Source organism: Helianthus annuus, chromosome 4 (assembly GCF_002127325.2).
Source record: "Helianthus annuus cultivar XRQ/B chromosome 4, HanXRQr2.0-SUNRISE, whole genome shotgun sequence".
NCBI lineage: Eukaryota > Viridiplantae > Streptophyta > Magnoliopsida > Asterales > Asteraceae > Helianthus > Helianthus annuus.
In genome coordinates, this window is record NC_035436.2 from 190,723,755 (window position 1) to 190,750,955 (window position 27,201).

Sequence of the window (27,201 nt, forward strand, 5' to 3'; positions counted from 1 at the left end):
AAAAAAAAACCCTTAAAATCGGATCAATCGTCACTCTTCAATAAAGGGTTGGCCCAACCAATGTCGATTCAACCCATGTTAACCGAACCAGGTGTGTGGCTCAGTTCCTAGTCAGAAATGTAGGAATCCGTTCGTGCAAAAATAAATAAAATATTTTATTAACTTGAATTACAGAACAAGAACATAATGAAATAGAAAATACGATACAATTACAATTAAAATAAAAGAAAACAAGAACACAAATTACAACATAAAAGACGTTCTTGGCTGAGGATCGTGTTAGACACGGGTCCCTTAAAATAAATTTCGAGTCTCCCAGGAGAACTCGTTTGTTTCCAGGATACAACAGCCTCAGCAGTTGTACAACCGGACTTGACTAAAACCCGAAGGTTTACCTTGAAGCAAGACAGAAGAAGAAGATGATTATGTAGAGAGAAATTTGCATGTATTGGTAAATTTCGGTGTGTCTTCTGCAGCAGGGGTAGCTCCTATTTATACTGAAGATCTTGGGATGAAACTAAAAAACGAATTAAATGGGAGAATTAAATTGCATTAAACGTCTTCAATGCACTTTAATTCGTCATTTAATTCTCAGTCAAAACCGTTGACTCGTCATTTTCAAATGCTGAAACGTAACTGCTCTGTCATTAATGTATGGAAGCTTCTGCGCGCGCGCACGCAAGACAGACTGGTGCGCGCACGCCCTTTTGGCTCATGCGCGCGCAGGTCTTGCACACTCATGCGCGCGTGCGCCACATTGGCTCACTTCCATGCGCGAGCTAGGTCCTTGCGCGCGCGCTGGTTTGGCACACTTACATGCGCGCGTGCGCCAGACACCAGTGAACCTATACGAGCACGCCACACAGTCGCGCCGTATTGGCTCACTTTGGTGCGCCGCGCACGTCACATCAGTGCCCATGCTCCATGCGCGCAGACCCACCTGGGCCTGCTCCAAGCGTGTGCCTGCCATGCGCCAATGCGCGCACCCGTGCGCCTACCTGCCACGTCACCATCCAAGGTTAACCTACCACCTGGTTTTTGCAGCCCATGTGCTTCACCACGCGCAAGCGGTCAAAAACACAAAGTACACTTAGTGTCTGCTTCCATGAAACAATAAGGATGGAGAGTTCCCACCTAAATACCCCTTTAGGTTTATCTATCCTCCTATGTGGGACAAGGTGCCACTTTCCCAATTTTTAGCATTCAATGTTTGAAACACCAAACTTTGAGCATTGATATCTCATTCATCTTAGCTCCGTTTTGGACGTGGTTTAGTTCGTTGCGAAGTTCTTCCAACATAGAACACAAACCCACAAATAAATATTAAAATATATAAAAAACCCTCAATTTCTTATTTTCTTCTAGTCCAAAAATAGAAAAAATGCATTTCTATATTTATAAAAATTGCTATTTCCACAAATTTCCAACAACAAAAGCCTAAATAAACTATTTTATGACTAATAGTAGCACATAGCACATGCTATATATTCTTTATTCAAACGCATATGTCAAACATTAAAAAATGGTTGTTTTCCGAAATTGCCCTTTTGTCACGCTCAACACTAGTCTCTAACTAAATCTCACTTCTATAAATAGCAATCTCCCTTTATTCCTTTTACAAACCAACTAGAGAGAGAAATATCAAAGATATATAGTAAGAAGAAGATGATGATGCTTATGAAGATGATCAAAGGGCTTGCAATGATGGTCTTCATAGGCTATCTTTTCCTATGGGTGATCACACCAACCTATGTTTTTAAGAAAAAGTGGATCCTTAGGGTTCGAGCCCACACCACTTCTACTTACTTTGGAACTCAAGGTTTGGTTCCACCTCGCCAACCACCATTATCTGAACCGACTCCGATTAATTTAACTTAGTCTAATTACGCTATAATATAAAAAACAATGCCATTTATCATATGTTAACTAGACCATTTTGTTTGTTTTTATTATAGGTCCAACGATGTTGCTCTACACATTGCCCGTTTTGATCATGGCCGTCTTGGGAAGTGTGTATCTCCATTTAAGAAAAAAGGCGAACCAAAACCGCGACGAAGGGTATAATAATCATTTCAGTTAAATATTTATATTCGTTTGTTTTTATTATTGCATGATATATAACTAATATATGTTATCTTCTTAAACTTTAGAGATAAAGAAGCTACTTCCGATAACTTGAGTATATGGAAAAGGCCAATGATCATCAAAGGTCTCGGAATCGTCTCGATAATCGAGCTCGCTTTCTTCGTTATGTTTATCGCTCTCATTGTCTGGTCTTTCACAACATACTTACATGTCAGTTTTGCCGGTATTAACCATAAAACAGCAGCAAAAAATGGAGAAGAAGTGTAAGTGATCAATCAATATCTTGACATGATCATCGTATTTTTGTTCGACATGGTATAGTTAAGTTGTTAACCATAGATTGTTTTGGTTGACAGTTGGCAATCAAAGTTGAGTTCAGTGGCTCTACGGTTCGGGTTAATTGGTAACTTGTGTCTAGTATTTTTGTTCTTCCCAGTGACTCGAGGATCGTCTATATTGTCGCTGTTCGGGCTAACTTCTGAGGCCAGCATCAAGTATCACATATGGCTGGGCCATATTGTTATGACCCTCTTCACTTCTCATGGTGTTTGTTACATTATTTATTGGATAGTAACCAAGCAGACATCAGAGGTACCATATATTGTTACATTATTAATATTAATTTATATATATTGCTTACAAACTTTATGGCTCAGAAGGCTTGAAAATATTCCAACAGTGAATTCAGAAAATGAAGATAAAGCTCATAATTGTTAGAATATTTTCCACTTCAAAAGTCAACTTCTGTGATGGTCCAAAATAATTGACCAGCACAAAGTTATGTTAATTTACTATTATCATATGATTATATTCATTATGTAATTGAATAGTGTTATATGATGTTTAACTTAGATGGTGAAATGGGCAAAAACCGACATATCAAATGTAGCCGGAGAGTTGGCTTTGGTAGCAGGATTGATTATGTGGGCAACGACGTTTCCTAGGATTAGACGAAAGATGTTTGAGGTTTTCTTCTACACGCATCACTTGTACATCCTATTTGTCGTGTTCTTCGTGTTCCATGTTGGCATAGCATATGCCTCCATGATGCTTCCTGGATTCTACCTTTTCATGATTGATCGGTACTTGAGATTTTTACAATCAAAAGGGAAGGTTCGTTTGGTTTCTTCGCGTGTTCTTCCATGTGAAACTCTCGAGCTCAACTTCTCCAAGAGCCGAGGTAATATTGAGCACCAAAGTTTAAATAACCTAACGTTCTGATTAAGTAATTATTGTTGTCATTGTAACATCTTGACACCTCATACCAACAAATATTTATGGAAAACCGAAAACATAAACGTTCTAATTAAATGATAATATTCAACATCTCATACCAACAAATATTTATGGAAAACCGAAAACATAAACGTTCTAATTAAATGATAATATTCAACATCTCATACCAACAAATATTGTCCGCTTGATATGTCACATTCATGATTTTTTTTTTCAAACAGGTTTGAATTATACACCAACAAGCATCATATTCATCAATATCCCAAGCATTTCAAAGGCTCAATGGCATCCATTCACCATTACTTCAAGTAGCAATTTGGAGCCTGAAAAGCTAAGTGTTATGATCAAAAGTGAAGGGAGTTGGTCTAGGAAACTCTACCAAATGTTATCATCCCCGAATTCTATAGATCGGCTTGATGTGTGCGTTGAAGGACCTTATGGACCCGTTGCAACCAATTTTCTAAGGTAAAATGTTTTTGAGAATGTTTTGTGTTAGGTTAAGTTCAATTTGAATATACTTAAATCAAGTTATGGTTTCAGGCACGATATGCTAGTGATGGTGAGCGGAGGAAGTGGGATAACACCGTTTATCTCGATATTTAGGGAGCTTGTTTACACAACCGAAACCCTAAAATGTAAAGCTCCAAAAATTCTCTTGATAAGTGCGTTTAAAAACTCATCTGATCTTACCATGCTAGAATTGTTATTACCATCATCCGGTTCACCTATAGAGTTTTCAAAACTAGAGTTACAAATCGAGGCCTATGTAACAAGAGAGAAACAACCCGTGACCGATGATAAGAAACTAGTGAATACCCTTTGGCTTAAACCAAACCCCTCCGATGCGCACATAACTCCTGTTTTAGGACAAAATGGTTGGTTATGGCTTGGCGCAATTATTGTATCTTCTTTTGTGGTTTTCCTTGTGTCTATGGGACTTGTAACGCGCTTTTACATCTATCCTATTGATAAGAACACAAACAAAGTGTACTCACTAGGATCGAGGGCCGCGTTAAATATGTTGCTCATTTGTGTGTCGATTATGGTAACATGTTATATGGGTTTTTGGTGGAATAAGAAGAGAAATGCTATGGATTCAAAGCAAATTCAAAACATGGAGGGGGCGACACCCGTTAACTCACCCAACTCATGGTTTTATAACGCGGATAGAGAGCTTGAAAGCATGCCTCAACAATCACTTTATCAGTCTACAAATGTGCATTTTGGCAAAAGGCCGGATCTTAAGAGTAAGACCAAAACTTATCCTTATGCATCAAAAGTTATACATTTTTATTCTTAGTTTTGATCTTATTTTATTTTTTTTCTGTTTTTGTTAGGAATTATGTTTGAGCAAAAAGAATCAAGTGTTGGAGTTCTAGTTTGTGGGCCAAAGAAAATGAGGCATGAGGTTGCAAACATATGTTCATCTGGATTGGCTTCAAACTTGCATTTTGAGTCCATAAGCTTTAGCTGGTGATCGACTGGTCGGCTTTTGCAAATTGCAAAACATGGTGTGCGACGAGTTGGTTTTTCTTTTCATATTCGTCACTTACAAGTTTTGATGATTCAAAGTTCAAGGTTTCAGTTTTGTTCCGATAGAGCGTCCAAAATATAGAAATGTGTGTAAATCGGATACAAGGGTGCCTTATCTTTCCTTTTGCTTGTAAACTTGTAATGCATAAATAAACTGTTTATATATCAAACTTTTTGTATTTAAATTATTTACATTATATGTGGGGCCTTAAGTGTATCCATTGATAAAAATAAAATTATATAACTCGAATTCAGATACTCCGGTTGGATTGGTACGGAAATCACAAATTTGAATTATATTTGCTTTGTATTTTAATTTTTTGAGTACAATACGAATAATGAAGGATGAACTAATTAATTTTTACAAATGATGATGAAATTCTTACATAGTACTAATACTAACATTACTAGTTTATTATTATTGTTATTGTGAGTTGAAGTAATCCATTCTGTCCTTATTCAACTTCTAACAGGATAAAATGGTAATAAAAAAATGTGTATATACTTTGAAATGTGAAACCAAGAAGATGGGAAAAAGAGATATTCCTTGGTGGAAAAGTCAGCTCTATTATTTTTATAGAAAAAGACATCTCCATTCATAGTAGTGTTGGTACAGGACCATACTTGACAGAACCGAAAGTGAAAAGAAAAAAAACAAAAAAGAAAAAGAAAAACAAAATGATCACTCAAACCAAACCACTAAACCAGTTTAAACAACTTGTCACGGCTTCATGTTTCGTTTCAGTTTAGAATACTTTGGTCTAAATTAGACCCTTTACGAAATTAAATCAAATTGAAATTTATGTTTTACAATAAATCTCTTTGAAAATTTTTAAGATCTACTTCATGAGTTCAATCAAAGAATTAGTTACACATACACCCCTCCCTTAACACCACTGTTGTCAACATCACCATTCCCACCCCCACAACAACATTCAAATTATTTTAATAAGTTAAAGATTAAACATATCATTTTATCAACTAAATACATTACATGTGCTAATTTCTATCCAATATTTCAATATAGTTGCTTTCGATTTTAATTTTTATAAACTCAAAAGCAGACTACAAACTAAGCACACCCAAGTTATTCCGCTTTTGAACAAGACGAGGTCAAACTAAGGAGTATCTCATTTGCGATAAGAGGAATAAATATAAACTGATTTAATTAAGTTAAACATAAATCTTTTATCTATGTGGTCAAAGGCGATCGCCTAGTGCACCAACGTGAGTCAACTGGTGGCAAGCAAACTTGGTCTAGTAATGTACCAAAACCCGCATGGAACTAAAGCGAGTTGATCCACCTTATGAACCTTGTTAAAAATTATTTTTTTATTAACAGTAATAGCCTCCATGTCAGTAGGTTCATAAAACCTTTTTTAGGTTACACTGGATGTCTTTTTATTTATCAAATTCTTGGAACTTTTTTTTATTAAATTATCTAATTTACTTTAAGGTTATCTTTTGATTTTTCTTTTCTTTTATTGGTATCTTTAGTTCTTTAACACATTTGCTTGTCTATTTAATTAATTAAGTTTTAAAAATTTATATGCTTATGTATCCTGTTAGCACGCTTTTCTTGTCTCAAACTTCTTGTCTCGAACCATCAAACGTGCGTTTCCTTCTTACGCTTCCTACCTGTGCCTTGCGTCTTTGACTAGCTAATCATAGCCATTCATCCAGAATTTGGTAAGTTTTAAGCAGCACTATGTGTGTCTCATTTGGCATGAGAGGAATCCGGAGTGACCACACAATTATTGTTATTGGGTATCTTTTAGTGCCACTAAAGTGCATAGACAAACCAATTATGTCCAAACACCTTTTTTCCTATCATCTTTTATCCTAGATCAAATTGCATATACAACAATCAAAAGAATCACAAACTTACAATACATTAAACAAGTCCATGAAATATAAACTTTCACATTTGTTTTCCTTCTGGTTATTGAATTTCATAGTTTGAAGAAAAAGTCTTATATACATTATTATATTATCATTTAAAAAAACTACATAAGAGTATTTTATTTGTTCAACTTCTGGTTTACAACCCACCCACCCCCTGATGTTCTTCTCATAGTCAGAAAACCAAGAAAAGAAAAAGAAATACAAAATGATACTACTTATGCAAAAAAAAAAAAAAAAACATGGAACAACAAGCTTGGAGGTAGAAAAGAGACGTTTCGACTCGCTAACGTACGGCCATATAAATTACTTGTTTACCTCATGGACGAACGATTCATCCTTTTCTTCGGGTGGTAAAATCTCCTTTTGGACTGAAGATCTCGCTTAGCTTTTTTGAAGATTTATGGTGCAGTATGTGTTCCCGTCAGGTCTCTTCTGTTATTTCATTGGATGAAAGTTTCTCTCCCAAGTCTCCGAGTAAATCATGGTATTCAGAAAATGATGGATGTGACTGGCCCATGTAATTCAAATTAGTAAGTGTTCAATTAAATGATTAAAGAAATAAAAATACAGGTGCAAAACGGACGGATTGGGCTGATGACTCATAAACACATATAAATAATGTGCTAGATGTGATTAGAAAATATATATTTGTACAAAAATGAAAGTAACATTATTCATTGAAAAACTTCAAGCGACGTTCAACCCATTTAGTTAAATCCTTGAGCTGAACCCATATGACCCGTTAAGAGGATTAAATAACCCTAACCAACCCATTTGTAAGTAATTAGGCTAATACTGCCACCTCTAATTAAAGATAACTGAATGGTAATTTAAAGATACATACCTGCAATGTTGCGCTGTATGCTTGCCAGAGCCGCATATCATGGCGAAATAAATCAATGAGAACCTGTACCAAGATCACGTAAAGTAAAATAGATATTTCCTATGTACATTATTAATTTATAGAAAAGTGCGATACTACTACTATAACAAATGGATTACAAATTACAAGTTTCTATTCTATATATTTGAACATTACAAGTTGTATGTACCTCTGATCGCCTTAAAAGGGTTGCCAAAACTACAATCCACTCTTTAAACTTGACTGAGCACATGTGGGACAAGAGGAATTCTGCATCCAATCGGCTTTGCAAAGTTCCCATTTGAAGCTGAAATGATATAAAAGGTAAATTTCTTAATATGATTAGAGAAGAACTATCATGTTGGAACAGATATAACAATCCAAGAAATGTTATAAAATGTATACTTTCGCAAAATGAAAGGCTAACGCAAAGGATTTTCCAAATTTTAAGCTTTAGAGTACACTTTACAAAAAAAATAATAATAATAAATAAATAAATAAATAAATAAATAATTAATAATAATAATAATAATGATAATAATAATAATAATAATAATAAATCAGACGTCATCAACCTGATTCAAAAATAATATATACAGAAGTTCACAAAATGGTAACTTCCGACTTATAAACTTTTAATGCATACAACATGATAATGTGAAGGAGTACCTTCTGACTTATTAACTGGAGCCCAGAAGCAAAATTCTCCAAACGAGCGCTTCCAAATTTTTCGCGTTGAAGATATTCCTGCCAATATAATTTATAAATGAATAACAAAATAAGATACACATTTTTTTATCAATCTATTTAATGATGCCTTTTTTCTAAAAAAAAAATTAAATAAAAATAAAATAAAAATCGTACCACTAGATCAAACTGTGTGCCTTTAACAAATGCAACAAGCTTGGAAAGTTCTTTCCCAGACATCAAGTAGCTAGCATGACTTTCTAGAATATTCTTTACAGAAGCAACATGTGCATTCTGCTCTTTGAATGAAGGGCTGCTTTGTCAATAAATGAAAAAACAGAAAAGAAAATTACTCAATAGTACACGGGAATCCATCACATGCAAACAAATGATTAATCGGTTACCTTTTTGGCTCTGAAGACTGTCTCCTATAACTAGTAGGAAAAAGGAAATATCCTAGAAATCTGGGAGATAGTTTATCTGAATCTGTAGTTGCGGGTTCATATTCCCTTCCTGATCTCAACAAAAATCTCACCTGGATAACAAACATAATATCTCTATTAATCCGTGCAACATTAAGGTATATTGAATAGAAGTGATAAAAACAGGTGGGTCGGGCAGGTATGATATAGGGTCAAAAGTGAGGTCTGGGTTAGATCACGGGAAGTTCATATACGTACCAGCTCCCCAGCAAGTTCGTATAAAGATTCATCCAGTGTTGCCTGTAATAAGCGTAGAGCGCAGTACTGACTGACAGGTGCTCCTTCCAGTTTTGCTATAACCTAAAATATTGGAAGGTAGAACAAGTTAAGACATTTTCTCAAACTCCTATGAACAAAAACATATTAAGTAAATAAATAGAACTCAAGAGTTACAAAACAAAAGTGTTGAACTCGACACTTACAAGTATATAACAAGCAGCGGTTTGATACCATCTCCTCTGGAAGCATTCTTCAAACAACCTGAATGATAGGCCAGTTCACGTTACAGGTTCAATATCATGACACATTAGAAAACATGTAAGTCATGAACTGACAAATTTATAACTAACATAGTTGGCACACCATACGATATAGACAGAATCCAGTTACTATATATTCTGAAAACTAACACGGGAATAAATGTATATCTTTTTTGCTGTCATTTTAAACCAAAAACAAAAATACATAATATACATTAAACTTAAACTGGCAATTCATCAGTCAACAAAATAGAGCTACACTTTATGTTCAGTTTCTCAAGTATGCTACGTATAGTACATCAACTAAAGTTAGCTCCAGAAGTGAAACTGAAACATAAGTCGTCTTTGAAAGAAGTAAAACTTACTCTGTTGATCTTCCAGCAGCAGAAAACAAATCTGCCCAGTGACGGCCATCTGTCTTTCTTGCCACACTAACCACAACATCAAAATACTCTGAAAAGTGCTTTATCAAATCACAAGTTTTCTCCAAAAGAGAAGGGTTGTCTTTGTTCACATTTTGCCTGTCAAAACAAGTTTCATTAAAAGAAACTATCATAGGAGATATTCTAACATGGAAATAAGGGTAAGATGCTAAACATTTGTACAAATATATGGGAGTACATGAGTAGTGTAATATATGATTTCTCATAAATGAACATGGGAACTCAAACATCCAAATAAGCACATACTGAAACTGGAAGCATGTCAATTTTTATGTAAAATTTACCTGGAAATTTCGGTTTCAAAGACGGTAAAAAGAAGCCACTCTAAGCAATGGGAAAAATGAGGCTTCTCCTCAGACAATCGAGCCAGTTGTAAAGCCTCTTCACTCTTATCTCTCTATATTCAGTATAAAAAACATAAAATAAGTAGATTTCATTTCAAGTAATTGTAGGCTAGTTTTAAAAGTACCAGCAATTGTTGGCTTGTTGCAGCATCCATTTTAGTATAGTATAAATTTGATTTACAATGAAGGGAAATTTGAAAGTGGTGCATTGAAATCTACCTGAAGAAGATGGCGAAGTAGACAATGTAGTATTGTTTGAGCTTGAGGAGATGGCTCGAAACATGGAAACTCTGTGCATGCAGAAAACGATAGTCTTTGGGTAATGCCAACTACAATTCCAGCATTTGGAAGCAGACCAAGTGGATACACCTCACGATCAAATTCAAGCTCAGGGTCCAACTACAAGTATAGATCAGGTTTACTTATTCACTTAATCTTTTGTAAAGTCATCAAATGCGTTGATGAAATATGCATTTAATCTGCTTACCTGCAAGAATTCTTCCTGCTTATAGGGGTCCACACCTGAAGATGGATACCAAACCTGTAACCAACAGCTCATATATACGTTAAGGATAAAATACTAAAAGTAGGAGGTGCCGCTTTTGAACCATTTACTTATAAATGGGTCGATTTGGGCTGTGTTTTTATCTAAAATGAGTCATCAAAAACTTATCTAATATTAGAATGGGTCAAATCCTAAGTAGTTAATGTGGTAAAAAATTGGATATTGGTCAAGGACCGATATTTGAGATATCAGTAATCGTGGTGGGATATCGGTAATATTAATATCATGCTGAATTTATATATATATAGCAATTTAACACTAACAATTCAGTATACTCTCCTATCATTAACAAAACCTTTTGCAACTTGCAAAACGCTAACAAAGTAGGAACTGATTAAGCAACAACAAGAAGAAAGACGAATGCTAGAACTAAGAAGAAAGATCCTGATATTGGGAAAATCGGTGATATATCGGTCAATATCGCCGATAATATCGGTACCAATATTCTGACCAATATCTCACCAGGGGACCGATAACCGATATATCATCGGTGATATATCGCGATATTAACTACATAGGTCAAATCAAACATCTTTAAGTTGCCCTTTTAAAGTCTTTCTATTCTTACAACCTCCTCAATTGTTTAATTCAAGGATTTAGATTTGGATTACTTTTTCCATAATATTTTTTTTGTAATCATAAAACGCATTATATATTTATAGAAAACAGACAACTTATGGTTGTGGGTTAACCCGACCAATACTAAAACTGACCCGTTCGGCCAACCTTGCCACCTTTAACTAAAGCCTTAGAATTTCGTTAGCTAAAGAAACAGTCACCTGCATTCCCCGATGACCGTAGTCTAACCATGATACTTCCTCAATCAAATTTGTCGTCACTGACCGCCCACAGGTAACCCAAAACAACTCTATAGAATCTGTAAGCTCCCTTTCTCGACCATCAATTAAATCAAGTAATGATAGTTCCCCATTTGCTCTTAGTATTAAACATCTGAAATGGGAAAGGCTATAAATAACGATTCAAAGTAGGCAAAAATTATCATTTACATGTTCGAAAAAGGAAACACAAACCTAATGGGCTCTTTTTCTAATGAATTTGGAGATGATGAAGCATCTTTAATGGAAGCATCACTTTCATGTTGATCTGGTATAAAATGCATTGCAGCAGGATGGCATTTTGCAGTCATGATGGATAGCTCTCGTACTGTAGAAAGCTGTTTGTCATTTTATTACTTAAAAATGCAGGACGAAACTTTAACCTACAGTAATCCTCGCTCACCATACGGTGTGCCGGTAAAAACGAATGATCAGAAACAATCTAATCTAACGATTTATTTACCTGTATATCCGGATTACTGGAAGGAGTCAAGTCACCAGATACTTTTACATGATATATATGCACATCAAATGGGTGGTAAGTGACAAGTAAATAGTCGTTATAGACATCCATCACCATGGGTTTTGCAAGCAACGGTTTCTGATAAAGAAGTGAGCTCTGATCAAGATGATATCTTGGGTAGAACAGCAACTCATACCTGCAAAAGGTAGATATGATTTTAATATATCGACTTAAAAATGTTCTATAACTGACAATGTTACGAAAACAATCAGACTCCACAACTCAACAGTTTAAAAGTTGTGACAGGAAATCATTTGTTCACATGAAGGTAGGCCTGTAAACGAACCAACCTTTCACGAACTGTTCGTGAACATGTTCGGCAGGAAGTTCGTTTATTTAATAAATGTATGAATATGGACACAATTTTTTGTTCATTTAACTAAACGAACGAACATGAACACACGTTTGTTCGTTCATTTATGTTCGTGAACGTCCGTTTATGTTCGTTTATTTACATTTGTTTATGTCCGCTTGTTTACATTTGTTTATGTCCGCTTGTTTATGTTCGCTTCAATTTAAATACACAAGTAGTTATATTTATATAAATAGTAAACATAAAAGGAAGTTTCTACTACTTATATAAGTATAAATAATTGATAATTGAGCTTTTTAGTAATAACAACGGGTTTTCCAATGGAATTTATCGTAATTAATCACTAATTTGTATAAAAATTTACTTTATGTTCGTTTATGTATAGTCAATTATGTTCATTTGTGTTCATTTATGTTTGTTTAATTATGTTCATTTGTGTTGTTTATTGTTTGTTAAATTTCTTTTGTCTACAACTTACCCTCCTCAGACCCTACCTTAGCCTTGCTATTGGTGGGATTTACTGAGTATAATGATGATGATGAAATTATGTTCGTTTAAGTTTTTTGTTTATGTTCGTTTACGTTCGTCAACTGTCCATTTAGGTTTTAAATGAACGAACAAAAACGAACACGAACATGACCATTTTCTTAATAAACGAACATGAACAAAAAAAATGTGTTCGTTTGTATGTTCGTGTTCGGTTAAAGTTAAACGAACAAGCACCAACATGCCTATGTTCGTGTTCGTTGGATTCTTTACAGGTCTACATGAAAGGATATAGCCGTATATGTAAAACAATTATCATTTATCAATTAGACATGAACCACGAAAAAAGTCTAAATGCGTATGAATAACTCACGTGTTGGATGACTCGATGTAGTTGCAAACAACAACGATTTTCCCCATCCATAATAATCCTGTGCATTGAATCTTTTGTTCCTGAGTAACATCACCAAAAAACCTCCATCTACTTAATCGAATGTCATATAAAATCAACCCATGAAGACCAGCAACGGCTAAATACATTCCATCCTCACTAGCTGCCACATGAAGAACAGGCCAATTTTGGGAGATATAGGAAACCTGCATAAGACAAGGACAGTTGTAAAAAGAATATCATTACATATCTAATTGGTGATTTCGACCCATTTACTTATGGACAGGTCAACTCATGTTAAAATTCAATTTCCAACTGGTAAAATAAAAATGGTAATCTAATAAGGAAACGAGTCAAATGGGTCGAATCTAAAGTCACCCAGTTTTTATTTATTTTACATTCGTGAAACCTCCTTAAATATCATTCTATTCAAGAAAATAAACTACAATGAAATTAAATTCTTGTAATATTAGTTGACACACCAACTAGGCAACTATTTATAAAAAAAAAAAACAAAAAATTAAATGACAATAAAGTGTTTCAGGGCAATCCAACCCGACCTAAACTGTTTTGACACATACAAAAGATTACATGTTGTGACCGGAACCAGTTTTAACCCGTTACCCGCCGATGTTGCTACCTATGATTGATATTACACTTAACTGGAAGGTTAAGATGTGTTAATTTCAGTTCATCTGTATCCTCAGACTGCACAACAAGTAACCGATCTTCACCATATATAACTTGACGGACATGAGTTTTGCCAGAAACCCCTCTGTTTAGACAACATTTTCCGAAAGAGAATGCAAGTATTCTTTCTGAAGAACCTGCTTCAATTGCATAAAGTCTATAACCATATTCATCCCACTGCATAAATGAAGTGCCACTCATCAACGGTTCATAATTGCCATCTTGGTTTTGCTTAACCACTGGAGCAGATGCAGAATTTATACCAATCTGACGTATTGTAGACATTAATCGACAACCGGATATAGACCACACCGTAAGTCCTCTTAACTTCCACCCAACTGCAAAAGCAGAGCTATCGGGGGTCCATGCAATAGAACTAACCGCACCAGTGTCATCCATTGAATATCTACAGTATATACTATGAGTTATTTGACCCATTTAAGATTAAAAGATATAACCCAAATTGACCCATTCACAAGTAAAGGGTCAAAATTGCCACTTCTACCAATAGGGCGTCAAACGAACCAAACGTTCAGCGAACAGTTCGTGAACCGTTTGGCGGGAAGTTCGTTTGTGTTCTTTCGTTTATTAAACAAACGAACACGAACAAGAAATTTTGTTCTTTTAGTTAAATTAACAAACATGAACAGAGGCCGCGTTCGTTCATTTATGTTCGGTAACGTGTTCGTTTATGTTCGATAGTTCATTAGTGATTTTAAGTTTTATATTTATTTAAATAAATACTTCTAAATTCTGACAAATAAAATATTTAGTAAGTGTCAGTGTATTATACATTTTGTTCATGAACGCTTGTTTGTGTTCGTTTGTTTCCGTTTGTGTTCATGAACATTAGTTTGTGTTCATCAACGCTCGTTTTCGTTCGTTACCTAAATTTAACAAACGAACACGACACGTTCATTTCCTTAACAAACGAACAGGAACATAAAATCTCGTTTGGTAAGTGTTCATGAACAGTTCATGAACAAATATATTTCCTAACAAACGAGCACGAACAAGGCCTTCTTCGTGTTCGTTCAGTTCATTTGCAGCCCTATCTACCAAGCATGACTGATTTTCTGGAAGTGTCATAAGAAAAAGCAAAGCTTACCCCCAGTCATGTAATGATACGGACCGAATAAGTGCTACAGGTTCACTAATTTCATACAACTCTACGACACCTCTTCTGGTGCCAACGGCAAGGATTTGTTGGTCTGGTGAAACTGAAGCACATACTGCATCATCAGATCCTAACCGATATTCAGGTTTAACAGAATCTGGTTGCTTTAAACCTCTTTTACTAACAGAACATAACACCAACTGTCCATCAGAGAATAGAACAAATAACAGCCTCAACGGAAAGCTAAAGTACAAATAAGTGATTGCTGGCTTTTTATACGAAGAATGACTAGATGATATAACACCTTGAGTCCCTCCAGAAGCTACACCATTGGACAATTTTGTATGGCCATTTTCATTATATGAATTGAAGTCCAGATCCAAGGATCCATTAAACTGTGCAACAGTAAATCAAAAATAGAAGTTATAACTAACTAGAACATTTATAATCTATTTTACTCAGCAACACTGTATATTTGGCTTGCATTACCTCACCCTTCCAAGACATATTATACAAAGTTCCGTTAGAGAGTCCAACCAGCAAGTTTTTGTTGTCGCAAATGATATTGCTCCTGTCATAAAGGTAAAAGAAGAGTTAGATTATACTATGACGAATGAATATGAGTAAGTGGAGAACATTATATAGATTATTTTTCCTTGACAAAGTCGATCTAACACTTCTAAATAGAGTTAAGAAAAAATTTACTTTAAAAATCATTAGTGACCACAAAGATGATAATATAAGGTTGATATAGGATAATAACATTATTAGCAACAATGTCCTACTTCAAATTTTAGGGCATAGTTGTTAATAGCGAATAGCGACAAGGGACCTATATGCTACATAGCGAATAGCAACCGCTAGAAAAAGAATTTTGAAAATTTTTATATGTATATTATATCAAAATACCCTGGTATATATGCTATTTTACACGTATATTTAACAAAAACCTATAAATCCAGCTATTTTATAGCTATATCTAATTGCTATTTACATAAAAAAAAAGTCAACTGTCGCTATTGGTCGCTATAACCCATATAGCGACACTTCATCGATTCGCTACATAGCGCGCTATAGCGATCGCTATAGACGCTAATGACAACTATGTTTTAGGGCATGTGGGTCCACCAGAAAAGATTAACAAAACAGAGCACATTCAATAGTGAATATTTGAAAATTTAAAAGGATCATAAAGTTGTGGAGCTGAAGCAAAACTGGAAAACATGATGACAACTAAAAGACGGGGCACCCTCGTTACAGGCCTTAACTCAAAGAGTACTGATGTGATCTTTTTGTGGTAATCAAATTATACTGACAGTTATTACAGTCAGATTATATTATATTCAGTAATTATGCGGATAATGGATGTGGAGGCCACCCAAGTATTCAGATTTGTTTATTAGGTTCATCCATCTGGTTGCAATCTTCATAATGCGATAGCTCGGTGGGATACACAGTGTCAGACTGGTGCTGAAACGGTCTTGTTGCATCCGTTTTCGCCAATTTTGATTGCTTCAGATGACGGTGGAGGATGCATCAGGTATACGAATTCTCTTTCCTGATTAATAATAATTATGAATTTATGATATCTTTGTTTTCAATGTTTTTTTAGATTCTAGTTTGATATTGTTGGAATAGCAGTCATCGTGTTTAACAGGTTAGAGACAACGCGATTAACACAAATATTAAACATGATTATGGCTTGTTTAACTACTTTATATGTTTATAACACAGTTGTATGTTTTATGTACCAAGAAGGAGAAATGATAAAAAAAAATATATGTAAAATTACACAATATATGTACTTTTTATTACGCCCCGCTGGCGGTATTCACATATAATGTATATATGTGTGGGCGCTCGGGGGGGGCAAAAGTGAAAGTGCACTAATTTTAACGTTATTTTACTAATTTCGTGAAAATAACGTTAAAAGAGGGGGATGGTTAATCATGCATCATGTGGTGGCGTTGATAGCCGAAAGACAAGGGACTACATGCACTAATCGGTCTTTGTCTTAATTGCTGAGTGTTATGTGCCTTATGTCCAAGGCTTGATGCAAAACTACTATCGAGCTGGGGGTCTCACTGGAAGCAGCCTCTCTATTCCTAACGGGTAGAGGTAAGATTGTCTACATCTTACCCTACCTTAGCTTTGCTATTGGTGGGATTTACTGAGTATGATGATGATGATGATGATGATGCTCATCCATCTATTAGAACTATCATACAAGCCACCCAAGCATGTATCTGAGTCGCATACCAATTTCAACCACAGACATGCATGAATGACAAGTACGACCATACGTTGTTTTTGATGCATTACTATATTTGATAAGTTGTTTAACGTATTTTATGTTAAATTGTTGTCTTTTCTAAAACTAACCAGCATTTTCATCATTTAACTTGTTTATGGTCAAAATTGACATAAGTGACAAAAGACACATGCTTGGGTGGCCATCACATTATCACGTAACATTTTCCCTTATAATTCTAATATAAAACTTGTACAGAGGCAACCCTACTACCAGTTTGTGCAAGGTACTCAAATATAACATGAGAACTAAAAACATAATCAAAACCTTTAAGAAGTTAAAGATGGTACTTACAACGCTAAATCCTTGCCTGAAAAAGGGACCTCCTCGCTCATAAGTAGAGAAATAGTAGCAAGAGACAGATTGGACGGTTGCTTGCCTCCTATGTGTAATTTTTTCTCAGAAAATTGGACTTTAAAAATGTGAAGAAAGAATGAAGATGTCTGCAAGCAAAGGCAAACGTATAGAACTTACATTACTCCTCACTTGAATCAAAATCAAACAATGCAGAGGTTTGCCAATTTCATACTTACCATAACAGCGATTAATTTAGTATCAGGGCTCCAGATAGCCTGCAAGTTCTCTCCCTCTCTTGCTATTGAATCCGGATCTCTCTTGTACTTCCCTAATCTTACCCTATGCTGCACCAAATCATTATACCGAAAAAAGTCAGCTTTGATAATACAAATCTCAATTTAACCCTACGGCCTACACAAACATATAATGCACTTGACCAGCCTCAAGTAAACAGTAAATGCACTTGTATTTATCTTGAACCAACTCAAACACAGGCATGAACTAAAATTTCATCCAGTAACACTCATTAACAAATACCAGCTTCAGTCTAAGAATATGAATTGATAATTCATATGCACACATGATTATACATACATGTGAATACCCTACTGCAATTAACGTTGAAGTACAAAATAAATGCCTTCAGCTATACACTCCTTCCATTCACAATCTATCAAATAACAAGCACAAATTTTTTATCTATGCATACATTATTCAGTTGTTTGTAGTACTTCATTCCTAATGCTTCTAAAAGAATATCAACTACAGTTTAACACTCAACTGTCAACAATATTCCTGTGCATAAAGCATACCCATCGATAATGTGAATCAAAGGCCTCAGTCTTCCCTAAAACGCATCACTGTTTTCAGTCAGGCACTCAGGCCAATTGAAAACCAACTTAAATCTGGTTTGATGATGTGTTGCATCTTCTAAATCTTTAGCTATACACTCCTTCCATTCAAAATTTACCAAATAAAATTTATAAATTTTATCCAAGCATACATTATTAGTTGTTTGTAGTACCTCATTCCTAATGCTTCTAATACAAACTCAACTACAGTTTCACACTCACCTGTCAACAAAATTCATGTGCATAACCATCAATAATGTGAATCAAAGGCATCAATCTTCCCTAAAACGCATCGCAGTTTTCAATAAGACCAACTAAAAAGCAACTTAAACCTGGCTTGATGAAGCATCATAGTTGTCAATAGCGATCAGTACGCTCGCTATAGCGAATAATGTAGCGTATAGACCTAGTCTCGCTATAGCCTCTGTAGCGATAGATAGCGATGGTAGTGACCTTTAATTTTTTTTGTTTTCGTAATATAAATAGCTATTAAATATAGCTATAAAATAGCTGGATTTTAGGTTTTTGTTAAATATACATGTAAAATAGCGTATATACCAGGGTATTTTGATATAATATACATATAAAAGTTTTTTTTAAATTTTTTTCTATTGAATCACTGTTTATAAAATAGCCGCCCACCATTTATCGCTATTCGCTATGTGGCATATAAAAACCTTATCGCCATGGTTGTAAAAATCCCTACTAGTCTCCGATTAGTCGCCGATTAATCATTAATCGGAGGTTCACCGATTAATGTCCGATTAATCACTAGGCGGTCAATGGCGGTTCTATTCTGGCCAAATTTTGGCCAGATCATGGCCAAATTTCGACCAAACCTTATAAATTCCCGTCAATTACTTGAGAAAATGGGTCAATGAGGGGTTAAAACATCTCTACTTTAAAAACTTACATATAAAAATGTGTGTGTGGTGTATAACTAAAAAATATATATAAAAATCCCGATCCGATTAATCCCGGTTAATCGCTAGTCGGTACCCCACCGACTGACTAGCGCCTAGCGACTCTTAGAACACTTTTATCGCTATTCGCCATTCACAACTATGTGAAGTATTGCATCTTCTAAAGCTTATACCGGAAACTTAACTACAATTCGTTAAACAAACGCATCAATCGTTCCTAAAATACAACGATTTTTTAGTAATACCGATTGAAACAACAGCTCGTTAAACAAATGCATCAATCGTTCCTAATATAGATCGATGTTTTTAGTAATACTGATTGAAACAAGTAACTCAACTACAGTTCCACACACAAACATCAACAAAATTAAACTTAATTACTCATAATCATCAATTCCTATAATATACATCAATAATTGTAAACAAGTGACAGACATTAGTGACTACTAGTGTGTAATTTCAACAAACATCAAACAATATATACACATAATAATAATCGAAATAGACCTGAGAAGAGCTCCATAGCTCAAAATGAGAAGGACAAACAACGAGCAATAATCGATCGACAACTTTGAGGTAGATGATCTGCTGCGAAGTAGGACACAGGCCTGATTCCAGAGGGATCACCTGAGGCCAGCCGTACGCCATATACATCTTCGATTGTGGTTGTGATTGCAAGTATGATAGTATCAGAAATTGAGTTGATCTATGGAGAAGATGAAATGCTAGGGTTTTACGAATGAATTAGGAATCATTGGGGGAGACGACGAGCATGATTCGGGAGAAATAGAGTGCGGATCTGAGATTTTGAAAGAGAGAAAATCTGGATGAAACCGAATTTGAACCTCTTTTGTGGCCGGATTGAAAGTTTTGTTACTAAGAGGGTTAATTTAATAATCTCAAAGATATCCATATTTATTTACAACTAGCTTTATGCCCGCCTGCGTTGAATGTTTATTAGTTTGATAACATGTATGTATGTTTTTCGGATACTTGTACATATTATTCATAACACAATCTCAATAAAAATTTCATCGAGACATAGATAAAAATACGATTGTTAAAGAAGTTTTCTTACTAAGTTTACGAATTGTAGAGTAACTTTATTAAAGTCCAGGAGTAGCAGGGTTTGTCCATTAATAGGAAACGGTCACTATTCTCCAAGGTTGGTTCGTCACGTAGTAAGGGGAAAATGCTAAAAGATGAAATACTAAGAGGATTAAAAGTAGAGGGATTAAACATGTATACTATCAAAATTAAAGCAGATGGACTAAACACGCAACGCGCGTTGCTATGCCGGTTTTTACATTTAGTTTTTGCATTTTTCATTATTGATTTAGTGTATTACGGTGTTGGTATGGTACATCCAAAGTTTGTTAAAGTTTGTAAAATGTTAAAAAAAAAAAAAAAAAACAAAGCAAAATCAAGAAAAGAATTACTTTATTAAGCTTTGAGAATTATAAAGTAAACTCTAAAGTTTAATGGTAGTTAAGGTAAATTATTAGTTTTGATTGTGTTCATATTTGTTCCCGTGGTTCTCGTCATAAATACTAGTTTCTAACGGATCTTCACCCTATATACACATATATAATTATCAAGTTCTATACTTCACTACTAGTTCCTAACAGATCTTCACCTTATATACATATACACACACACACACATATATATATATATGGTAAGGTTCATGTGAGAACCACCTTTATTGCGAGAACCAATGTGAACACAACAAAAAATAGCTAAAAAACCTAACCCCCCCCCCCAAACAGAAAAAAAAAAAAAAACCTAAACCCCCACCCCCCTAAAAAAAAACCTACCCCCCACCCCCAAGCTAAAATGGTAAAAACTAAACCCCCCAAAAAAACCTAAAAAAAAAAAACACACACACAATTTTTTTTAATATTTTTTACATTAAAATACCTACTTTTAGTAGCCAAAAATTTTTTTAACTTTTTTTTTGCTACTAAAAATAACGATTTTTTTATAAAAAATATTAAAAAAAATTGTGTGTTTTTTAGCTATTTTTGGTTGTGTGCACATTGGTTCTCGCGGTTCTCGCAATAAAGGGTGGTTCCTAACGAATCTTTCTCCTATATATATATATAGGGTAGGGATATGGTAAAAAGTGTCTAAAATGTAAGAAGGGTAAGAAGTGTTTTAAACCATTGGATATTTGATCTAATGGTTGAGATCAATAGGGTATAAAATGTAAATTGTGTTTTAATTAGAAGGACCTTATGTAAAAATTGAAGGGCAATAGTGACTTTTCCAATATTTCAAATATGGTAACCGTTTCAAAACCACCCATCAAACTCCTAAAGATCAGCGAATTATATGTAACCGCCATCAATCTCCAAAAAAAATCAGCGAATTTCTTCATACTTTAAAACATTCCCAGATTTTTAAAACGTAATCGCAGATTCAAGTCATGGTGTTTTATCTGGAGACATTGTTGATGGCGTGGTGTTTTATCTGGAGACATTGTTCATAGCGTAGTGTTTTATAAATACAAAACATTCCCAGATTTTAAAACACCAAGACTAGGATTCAAGTCATGGTGTTTTATCTGGAGACCTTGTTCATAGTGTGGTGTTTTAAACATCTATGATTCAAGTCATGGTGTTTTATCAGGAGACATTATTCATGGCGTGGTGTTTTATCTGGAGACATTGTTCATAGCGTGGTGTTTTATCTGGAGACATTGTTCATAGCGTGGTGTTTTATCTGGAGACATTGTTCATGGTGTGGTGTTTTATCTGGAGACATTATTCATGCCGTGGTGTTTTATCTGGAGACATTGTTCATGGCGTGGTGTTTTGTCTCCGGATGTTTAAAACACTATGCCATGAACAATGTCACCAGATAAAACACCACGCCATGATTCAAGTCATGGTGTTTTATCTGGAATCCCCAGCAACCTTCTATGAATATAACACCATACAACTTAATAGAACACCAGAATAAAACACTATGATACACATTAACCTGCATCGCTGGACTCCATTGAAATTGATATAAAATACCAGAATCGAAAAAAGGCGCAGACGTTAAACAACTGGAGTGGGGATATCGATTTGATAATCCTTTATGTATTTATAATTAATGATGATTGAAAGATACGTATAACACAATCGTATTGTATCTTGCAGGAAATTACAAAATTCGTTCAAATCCCTAAACAATCTCATGGACGGTTATTTTTGGATCAGTTATGTTGAATTTGAATTAAATGACAAAAATGTACAATTACAAAACTACCCTTTTGAATTAATTAAGAGGATGGACACTTGTCATTCCAGGAATATTTCTTACACTTCTTACAAATTAAGCACTTTGTACAGGATCCTAAACCTATATATATATACACATATATAATATTATCAACTTTTGTACTTCACTACATATGTTGATTCAAGTATTTTTCTATCTTCAACTTCTATTGCAAATATTATGTGTCTACTCAAGCTAAAGGGTGTGTGCATGACTCATGACTCTCCACATAGGCGTCATGTCACCCACCTCTAATATATCATCCAAAACCATTACCTTAAGTGTGTGGTTATGACCCAAACCACTATCTCCTTTATTATTTTAATATATTTTTGTCTCAAGGTCATCAAACGGAGGGCCGTCAGCCCCAGGTAATCGTGGCTTAATTCATGCCAACCACCATCAATCAAAAGAGGGAATGATGTAGCCTTTCATTCATGTTCATGCGTGGTGAATCATATTCCAACCATAACCCAACACCCTTTAGCCTCATAGTGGATGTCCAAACCACTACAACAAACCCATTTAAGCAGCCCAATCATGATTTAGCTAAGGCCCAACATGTGAAAAGGTTTGTGAGAAAAACTATCACTGGAACATAAGCAAATGGAGAAGAAGGTCATGGTAGTTTTTATGAATATTGAAAGTGTGAATGTTCTTTTCCCATCTAATTCTATCTTTATTCCCATCTATTCTTCTTGTGGCTTGACACAAGCTACCGGTTGCAGCCATGATTCTGAGCCACTTTAACAACAATTTAATGTTTTGGGGTATCTTTGTTTTTAATCAAGAGACTTATTTTTTCTTGTATATTGTTTCAGTTTGTAACAAAATGTCGTCTACAAGCGAAGACATTAACATGTTTCAAAAACTTCAAAAAATGTCTCAGGATATAATCAATCTAATCGTAGCTAACAGAAAAAATTAACGACCTGACGGAAAGAGTGGCTAACATACGAAAAACTCAAGCAAAGTTACAACTTTCAAATGGAAGGCCAAAAGAATAGGAAAACCTAGATTCAGGATTAGCATGTTGTGCCTTCGGATAATTGATTGTCGCTTTTGTATTATGTTAGCATACAATCAATGTGAAGGCCTATAGGCTATAGGTTAGGTTTTATTATGGGTTATTGTAAATTTTGTATCGGGAAGGTAACATACCCACGGGGCAACACCGCGCGTGTAATATACTAGTATATGTTAAAGCAATAACCTTTGCTAACCCAAAACGATTTTCATAATTTGGTATTTTTTTCGACTAAAACTTGAAAAAATGGTGTACATGATATATGATCATTATATGTTTAGTAATTACATGATAGGAAACAAATTATATTTTAATGATTGTATACTTACAATGTACATAATTTTTAATAATCATCTTTTCTCCAACATGTAACTGAAAATAGAATATAAACATGGCATTTTTATATATATATATGCTTCAATTAAAAGCTCATCCTCCGTTTATAACACTAACTTCCATAAAACAAACACTTCTTTAATCATATTCATTTCTTATTTTAAAAAACAAAACATTGTTAACAAACATAAGGATTTCACTAATAAACATCATCACAATATACATACATCCATATGTATGTATGTATATTCACTTGGTACCATTTGTGGATCTTAAAAAGGTTGAGCATAATTGCAAGTTATAAAAATCCCATCATTTTTCAGGCAGTGAGACAAGGCACACCCAAGGCGGATCGAGGTTTTCCCAATAATTTGAGTATAATGCCCACACACCTTTCCAGGTGCGCATGAGTCCGTCTCGTAATTGTAATCAGCCTTCTCGCTAACCCACATGTTTATAGCATCTAAAATGGTCATCGCGCCAGCCCCTGTAGCAATATTCTCACCATATAATGGTGTATTCGAGTGTTCGAGTGCACAATCTTTCTTCCTTTCATTCGCATATTCTTTTGCAAATTTGGCGACAGTAGTATTCCATACCATAGGCTCGAGACCAGGTATCTCTTTACGAACCTTATTATGGGCATCCACAATGTCTTGTGGCGAAGGGTCTGTCGAACGAGGCGCGCTCAATACCCTTCTGATACCACTATGTGCGTTAATACTGTATTCTTCTGGTTGGTTGCCTGGTTGTTCATCCTCATGAGAGAAATGTAGGATTGCCATGCATAAAACAAGAACGAGCGCAATTTTACGCGAAAATCCCATGGTGCTAGTTATTTGATTGATCGATATCGTTTAAATCACATGAAGGGTATTTATAGGGAGGAGGAATAAAAAATAGATACTCATATTGACTTGGTCCAACAAACATTATGAGCCTCTTGCTAGGAAAGGAAATGAATGGAAAAATGATTGTTTAGCCGTTACAAAAAAGTGGATGAATAGAGGCATAATAACTGTAATTAATTTGTTGGTTAAAATCATTAAAATTTTCTATACTAGGAAGATTGTTTATCCATCGCTATGAAAGGAAATGAATGGAAAAAAGATTATTTATCAGTTACAAAAAAGGTGGGAAAGGTGAGTGAATGGAGCCATATAAACTGTAATTAATTTGTTGGTCAAAGTCATCAAATTTTTTTCTATACTAAAAGATTATCTATCCATCGATATGAAAGGAAATGAATGGAAAAAAAAGATTGTTTAGCCGTTACAAAAAAGGTGGATGAATAGAGGCACAATAACTGTAATTAATTTGTTGGTTAAAATCATTAAAATTTTCTATACTAGGAAGATTGTTTATCCATCGAAAGGAAATGAATGGAAAAAAGACTATTTATCAGTTACAAAAAAGGTGGGTGAATGGAGCCACGTAAACTGTAATTAATTTGTTGGTCAAAGTCATTAAAATTTTCTATACTAAAAGATTGTTTATCCATCAGTACGAAAGGAAATGAATGGAAAAAAGATTGTTTATCCGTTACAAAAAAGGTTGGTGAATGAAGCCACATAAATTTTAATTAATTTGTTGGTCAAAGCCATTAAAATTTTCTACACTAAAAACCGAATAACCAAATTTGTCACATGTATATATACTAGTATATGCCCCGCCCGCGTTGCGGGGTGCATATTTCTCAACCAATTAAAACAAAAAAAACTATCATAGTTTTGCTAAAAGAAAAACAAAAGTGATGAAAAATTTGTAATTTTAAACTGTGGGCCAAACTGTAATTTGTCACGACTAAAGAGCGAGCGCTAGCGAATAAAATTACATCGAGTCAACCAATTAAAACAAAACAGTACCATAGGTTGGGAAAAAAAATGATTGCAAGAATGTAATTTTGAACCGGAGGAAATCGCAAGGTTGAGTGGGGTTAAAATCGTTATTTGTCAAAAGCTACTATAATGACAATAATGTAATTTTGAACTGGGGGTAAACTCGTAAATTTGGTTGAGGTAAAATCGTAATTTGTAAAAATCTATAACGATGGCAAGACTGTAATTTTTAACTGGGCAAAAACTTAATTTTGAGGTGGGGTAAGATCGTAATTCGTCAAAATCTACAACAATGACAAAACGGTAATTTTGAACCTGGGGGAAGAAACGTAATTTTTAACAGAGGTTAAAATCTTAATTCTAAAATGGGTTAAAATTGTAATTTGTGCGGATCAATGGGAAATGGTAGGTTGCCAGGCACTATTCCCCTCCATAGATTTTGCGTGCGTTGTGTCGGCGTCAAAATATACACTAACAAATTTACATAGTCGATCGAAAACAAATTATATTTTCAACTGGTTTCCTAAACAAAGACTAAAAATTAATAATAATAATAATAATAATAATAATAATAATAATAATTATAATTATAATTATAATAATAATAATATTTCTTATTGTAAACAAAAATAGTTAAATGTGAGTGAAGATAAAATTTTGTTTAGAAGAAATATTTCTTAGCATTTATTTTGGCGTGTAAATGTAAATTTACAAAAGTTATTTATAAACCACTTTTAGACCATAGGTAATTGTTAATGCCTACTAAGGGGTATTTTTCACCACATCGTCATCATAATGTCCTTTTAAAAAAGGTGTAATGGTTAATGCCCATTTCATTTATTACTTTCCATTATTTTTCTTCTCTTTGGGCATTATTATAGAAATGCCCCTCACTCTTCATGCCCCTATAATGCCTATGAGTAATGGTGTAAGGGCATTATTAAAATCTTTCATGCCCTTATAAAGCCCCATTAGATATGGTCTTATAAGATTAAAAAATGTTTATTAAAAGGATGAAAATAATTGGAATCATTCCTGTATGAGTTTATAAACCTTATTAATGGAGCTTCTTCAACCCTTTTTCACTCTCTCTGTTCGGAGAAACCTCCGACCACCTGACCGTCACCACAACGCCCGTGCACCACCACAACACTACCACCAAACCGCAAGCTCCACAACACACGACCTGACCCCCTCTCTCTCATCATCAACGCTCGAGTGGCCAGAAACGTATTCAAACAGCCACATGGTCACCGTCGAGGCCGAATCTTGTCTAGATGGCAACATGCAGTCCCATATCTATATGGTAGTCGTCGAATCTTCCGCTCATCCGCAGCAACCACGGTGTTGGTGGCGCTTGTATAGGGACTG

At 34.7% G+C, this 27,201-nt stretch overlaps 3 protein-coding genes across 3 annotated transcripts; 1 reads left to right on the plus strand and 2 right to left on the minus strand.

The window, feature by feature from the left end:
- Positions 1–1,612: 1,612 nt before the first annotated feature.
- Positions 1,613–5,042, plus strand: LOC110937641 (ferric reduction oxidase 2). Its single transcript, XM_022180093.2, has 8 exons — positions 1,613–1,819; positions 1,956–2,058; positions 2,151–2,348; positions 2,442–2,676; positions 2,938–3,265; positions 3,543–3,786; positions 3,862–4,568; positions 4,659–5,042. The coding sequence occupies exons 1-8, from the start codon at positions 1,666–1,668 to the stop codon at positions 4,796–4,798; spliced, it is 2,109 nt and encodes a 702-aa protein (XP_022035785.1). The 5' UTR covers positions 1,613–1,665; the 3' UTR covers positions 4,799–5,042.
- Positions 5,043–6,812: 1,770 nt separating this feature from the next.
- Positions 6,813–20,240, minus strand: LOC110937640 (guanine nucleotide exchange factor subunit RIC1). Its single transcript, XM_022180092.2, has 22 exons — positions 19,867–20,240; positions 17,822–17,929; positions 17,583–17,731; positions 15,467–15,548; positions 14,969–15,372; positions 13,834–14,266; positions 13,153–13,376; positions 11,921–12,116; positions 11,653–11,795; positions 11,401–11,572; positions 10,544–10,597; positions 10,276–10,455; positions 9,997–10,109; positions 9,635–9,790; positions 9,213–9,270; positions 8,989–9,090; positions 8,713–8,843; positions 8,486–8,621; positions 8,291–8,368; positions 7,812–7,928; positions 7,604–7,666; positions 6,813–7,267 (listed from the first exon to the last, which is right to left on the minus strand). Exons 1-22 carry the CDS (start codon positions 20,011–20,013, stop codon positions 7,181–7,183), a joined length of 3,333 nt encoding a protein of 1,110 aa, XP_022035784.1. The 5' UTR covers positions 20,014–20,240; the 3' UTR covers positions 6,813–7,180.
- A 3,967-nt stretch (positions 20,241–24,207) lies between these two features.
- Positions 24,208–24,813, minus strand: LOC110935189 (pathogenesis-related protein PR-1 type). Its single transcript, XM_022177710.2, has one exon. It carries the CDS (start codon positions 24,775–24,777, stop codon positions 24,265–24,267), a length of 513 nt encoding a protein of 170 aa, XP_022033402.2. The 5' UTR covers positions 24,778–24,813; the 3' UTR covers positions 24,208–24,264.
- Positions 24,814–27,201: the final 2,388 nt, after the last annotated feature.

Excerpts from the sequence above, each read along its gene's own strand:
- LOC110937641 (XM_022180093.2), top strand. The coding sequence starts at position 1,666 with ATGATGATGCTTATGAAGATGATCAAAGGGCTTGCAATGATGGTCTTC. Across the intron at positions 3,266-3,542 it reads CAACTTCTCCAAGAGCCGAG|GTTTGAATTATACACCAACA; the intron begins GTAATATTGAGC and ends TTTTTCAAACAG. Across the intron at positions 3,787-3,861 it reads GTTGCAACCAATTTTCTAAG|GCACGATATGCTAGTGATGG; the intron begins GTAAAATGTTTT and ends TTATGGTTTCAG.
- LOC110937640 (XM_022180092.2), bottom strand. The coding sequence starts at position 20,013 with ATGTATATGGCGTACGGCTGGCCTCAGGTGATCCCTCTGGAATCAGGC. Across the intron at positions 11,796-11,920 it reads CCAGTAATCCGGATATACAG|CTTTCTACAGTACGAGAGCT; the intron begins GTAAATAAATCG and ends AATGACAAACAG. Across the intron at positions 10,456-10,543 it reads AGCAGGAAGAATTCTTGCAG|TTGGACCCTGAGCTTGAATT; the intron begins GTAAGCAGATTA and ends CTATACTTGTAG.
- LOC110935189 (XM_022177710.2), bottom strand. The coding sequence starts at position 24,777 with ATGGCAATCCTACATTTCTCTCATGAGGATGAACAACCAGGCAACCAA.